The following is a 3,995-nucleotide window of genomic DNA, read 5'->3' as shown; positions in this document are numbered from 1 at the left end:
GATGCGGGGTGGCGGTGGCGGGCAGCAGAGGCGGGTGGTGGTGGTGGCCGGCGGCGGAGGCGGTAGTGGGTGGTGGCAACGGTAGAAGCGGTGGTGGTAAGGGGGCAATGGGTAGTGGTGGTGGGAGGGTAGTGGAGGTGAAAAGTGTGAAAGAGGGATGAAATGAAAAAAAACAAGGGGAGTGGATGGAATGAATTTGGGGTGTTTTAGATGGAATGAAATGAACATGGTAATGGATGATTACATTCCATCGATCAACCAAACACATTAATTTTCATTCCATCGTAATGGTCCATTTCATTCTGCCTCTCATTCATGCATACCTAACACTACTTAAGTAAATTTTGAGTAAATTTAAAAAAACATTGTTTATCCTCTAATATTTTATTTAATATATTTAAAAATGGTTGTGCGTGAATAAGAGATATTAATGATAAAAATGTAAAAAATATTATTTAATTATATATAAGAGATAAAATATAATTTTTTTTAATGTAATTATAGAGATAGATACAGAAAGAAATGGTATTTATCTAAAAGAATATATACCAAATTTATTTATTCGAGTTAAATTAAAAAATTAATAAAAGTTATATAAACAAACACCAAAGAAAGAAAAACCCTGAGAGAAAAAACAATCGATGAAGGGGACGAGGAAGAAGCCGATCCAGGTGGTGAGGACATGGGTACGGAGGCAGCCACCAAAGATCAAGGTCCTCTTGGCCTTTCTCGTCGCCATCGCCGCCCTCTTCTTCATCCGTATGGTCGTTTTCGATCACGATAACCTCTTCATTGCGTCCGAGACTGTTCACGCCCTTGGCATCATTGTTCTTATTTACAAACTCGCCACCGAATAAACATGCGCCGGTATAAATAATCATACGTTCTGTTGTTACTTTTGCTTTTATAATTTCTTTAATTCTTGTTTTATTCAAGAGTTAGTCTAATTGTGTTATGGAATTTATTAGTTTCTCCAAGAACGTGCTAGTAGGGGGTGGGGTAGGGACTAGTGATAAGTCGGGATTCATAGGGATTAATCGGATTGGAGTTTATATGTATACGTTATTTTATATCTAAAGTTTTAATTTTTGACCAAATAACGATTAATCGCCACTAGTCGGTGGCGATTAATCAGCGGTTGGGCGCGATTTTTACATCCATGATGTCACTATTCTTGATTTAAAAAGGCACGCCTAAAACGCGAGGTAAACCTGGGATGAAGATATTATGAATGCTTTACTTGATAAAAAGACTGGTGTGTAAAAGTGACAAGAGAGATTAAGCTTTTTGGGTTGTACATAAATGTTATATGCTTGTATATAGAGCTTTCTCTAAATTGTTTATGTTAGTATGTATATGATTACTTTATCTAGTAACCTTTGTTAAATATAATCTGGTGTCCGTGGTGTTATTAATCAAGTTTTTGCCGCAGGTCTTTCACTGAAATCCCAAGAACTCACGGCTATATTCTTAGGCTCGAGACTCTACTGCAGTTTTGTAATGGAATATGATGTAAACACGTTACTTGATTTAGCTACACTAGCCACTACCATTTGGGTCATCTATATGATGCGCTTTAACCTAAAATCCAGTTATATGCGTGAAAAAGACAATGTTCATGTACATTATGTGGTAAGTTGTTGAATCATCGTATTAGCATCATCTAATCTTACTACATTGCAAACACTAAACTGATGGCGTAGATGTACAATGTAGGTGATTCCTTGTGCTTTATTGTCTCTAGTGGTTCATCCCACTACACATCATCATATTATAGACAGGGTTCTATGGGCTTTTTGTGTTTATATGGAAGCCGTTTCAGTACTGCCACAGCTTCGTGTTATGCAAAATACTAAGGTTCGTTTATTTACAGTTTTCACTAATGTGGTTCTGAACTTCTGATATGTTGGAGGTTTGTAGCTCTTTATACTGACTTTGAGTTTGTTTTGGATAGATTGTTGAACCGTTCACAGCGCATTATGTTTTCGCTTTAGGGGTTGCGAGGTTTTTAAGTTGTGCCCATTGGATTCTGCAGGTATGTATATAAAGTCAAGATTTCGGTTTTTAGTTGACATGATATGCATTGCAGTAAATTCACCAGATTAAATTCACTTGACATGTTTACAGGTGTTGGATACGAGGGGAGGTTTGTTGACAGCTTTAGGTTACGGATTATGGCCTCCAGTTGTCCTCCTTTCTGAAATCGTCCAAACATTCATACTTGCTGACTTCTGCTATTACTATGTTCAAAGGTTCCTTTTTCATTTCTGTTTTTACTTCTTTTATATTCTGTGACAATATATTACGGATTTTGATTCGACTCCTCGTGATTGCAGTGTTATGGGTGGTCAGCTTGTTTTACGCCTTCCGTCTGGTGTGGTGTGAGTCGGAAGATAATGGGATTAATGACTCCCCTTGCTAGAGAGAGGTAGTGAGCAGCATGTTCTTCTTGTTTTATGTTTTTCTTTGTTTTTAGTTTTTGCATGTAGGTTAGCATCTGATGGGGGGTTCTTGTCCTGCTAAAATTATTAATCTGTTAAGTTTATGTAAAGTTTTCTTTTCTATTTATGGAGTTTTTGGGAGTTATTTCTGTGCCTAAATTTTTATCTTCGTCATAGTTTGTTGGTTCGTTGGTTGGGAAAATCATGAAAATAGTCATTTTTAAATACGTTTACTTGTCTATAGACAAGTTTTACTACAGCCGTGTACAGATTTCTCGTATCTACTTTAGTTTTGAAAGTATAATATTTGGCTGATCTTTTACTTGTTTATTTTAACGCATCTACTTTTCGTACTTAGATACTAATAGACCAGGCAAACAAGGTGAGTCAGATTACACATCAGAACGGATTTGGGTCAAAACATGTCGATTCAAAAACGGTTGTTTTGGTTCGGGTCGGCATGAGTTTTGGGTCGGAACATGTTGGTTTAAACAATTGGCAAAGAATCATAACTAATGAAAATTCAAATAATTTTACTAAAATTCCTTGATTTAAAGGATTTATAAAATCCTTCCAAATGAACTAGTTGGAACGCGTTTTGTGTTACGTAACTGGCGTTGTGTGACATGGCACTGATGCACGTTAGACAGTAACTGTACGCGCGTAGTCCAACACTCGTTACACGCTTAACCCAACACTTGATGTGTAACTGACCGCGTTACAGTAACCGAACGAGTAACCGGCTGGTTGCGTGCAATCCTGTATCACTATGCAGGATGCTCACGTTCTGCAGGTTACGCGTGTGATTGCGTTATACGGGTACTGGCACCCAATATGTGTCTGATGCCAGGTTACGTGTGTGTGTGTGTGTACCGACATTGGGTTATGCGTCAGATGCCAGGTCACGAGCGGACTGACGTTTAGTTACGCTTCCGATGCTGCGTTATACATGTAAAGACGTCGGGGTTATGCGTCTGATGCGACGTTACGTGGGGACCAACATTGGTCGCGTGTTCCGATGCCTGGCTAGGCACATATCAGTGCCAGGTTGCGCGTTTAATGTTGACGTGTTAAGCCAGTATTGGGGACGGGTTGGGTGCATACCAGTGACGGCACTTGCATCCCATATGTATGAGAAATGATACCAACTTACCCACCGGAAATAGTTGTATCAATTAACCCACTATGATGGGAAGCTATTTATTTTGTTTTATTTTTGTGGTGACTACTACTAAATTACTTTTATTGTTATATTGTATGACATAAACGTACTATACAAATCATAAAAAGAATGAAACATAAAGTATTGGACTGATTATATACATAGATATTATCATATTATAGTAAAAAGGAACATTTTATGTTTTCATTATTAACTTTTTGATTTTTTTAACGATCAACCAAACTTTATTATATAAACATAACTATAGCTACAAGCTAGATACTAGCAAGGACCACATAAAACCGCGAAGCCACTAATAGTATAACAATATGAGCCTAGAACAAGCAAGACAAAACCTTAAAGCCCACTCCCCCTACATCAAAAAGTTAAAA

The 3,995-nt window shown here is 37.7% G+C and overlaps 1 protein-coding gene across 1 annotated transcript; it reads left to right on the top strand.

The window, feature by feature from the left end:
• Nucleotides 1-630: 630 nt before the first annotated feature.
• On the top strand, nt 631-3,240 carry LOC143548391 (uncharacterized). Its single transcript, XM_077039575.1, has 6 exons — nt 631-867; nt 1,433-1,632; nt 1,717-1,857; nt 1,955-2,035; nt 2,128-2,252; nt 2,337-3,240. The coding sequence occupies exons 2-6, from the start codon at nt 1,501-1,503 to the stop codon at nt 2,383-2,385; spliced, it is 528 nt and encodes a 175-aa protein (XP_076895690.1). The 5' UTR covers nt 631-867; nt 1,433-1,500; the 3' UTR covers nt 2,386-3,240.
• Nucleotides 3,241-3,995: the final 755 nt, after the last annotated feature.

This window comes from Bidens hawaiensis, unplaced genomic scaffold (assembly GCF_021521415.1).
Source record: "Bidens hawaiensis isolate Kalapana, Puna unplaced genomic scaffold, B.hawaiensis_p1.1 tig00015077_1, whole genome shotgun sequence".
In the NCBI taxonomy this organism is placed as follows: domain Eukaryota; kingdom Viridiplantae; phylum Streptophyta; class Magnoliopsida; order Asterales; family Asteraceae; genus Bidens; species Bidens hawaiensis.
This window is presented reverse-complemented; position numbering and strand designations above follow the sequence as displayed.

Excerpts from the sequence above, each read along its gene's own strand:
- LOC143548391 (XM_077039575.1), top strand. The coding sequence starts at position 1,501 with ATGGAATATGATGTAAACACGTTACTTGATTTAGCTACACTAGCCACT. Across the intron at positions 1,633-1,716 it reads ATGTTCATGTACATTATGTG|GTGATTCCTTGTGCTTTATT; the intron begins GTAAGTTGTTGA and ends TGTACAATGTAG. Across the intron at positions 2,253-2,336 it reads TGCTATTACTATGTTCAAAG|TGTTATGGGTGGTCAGCTTG; the intron begins GTTCCTTTTTCA and ends TCGTGATTGCAG.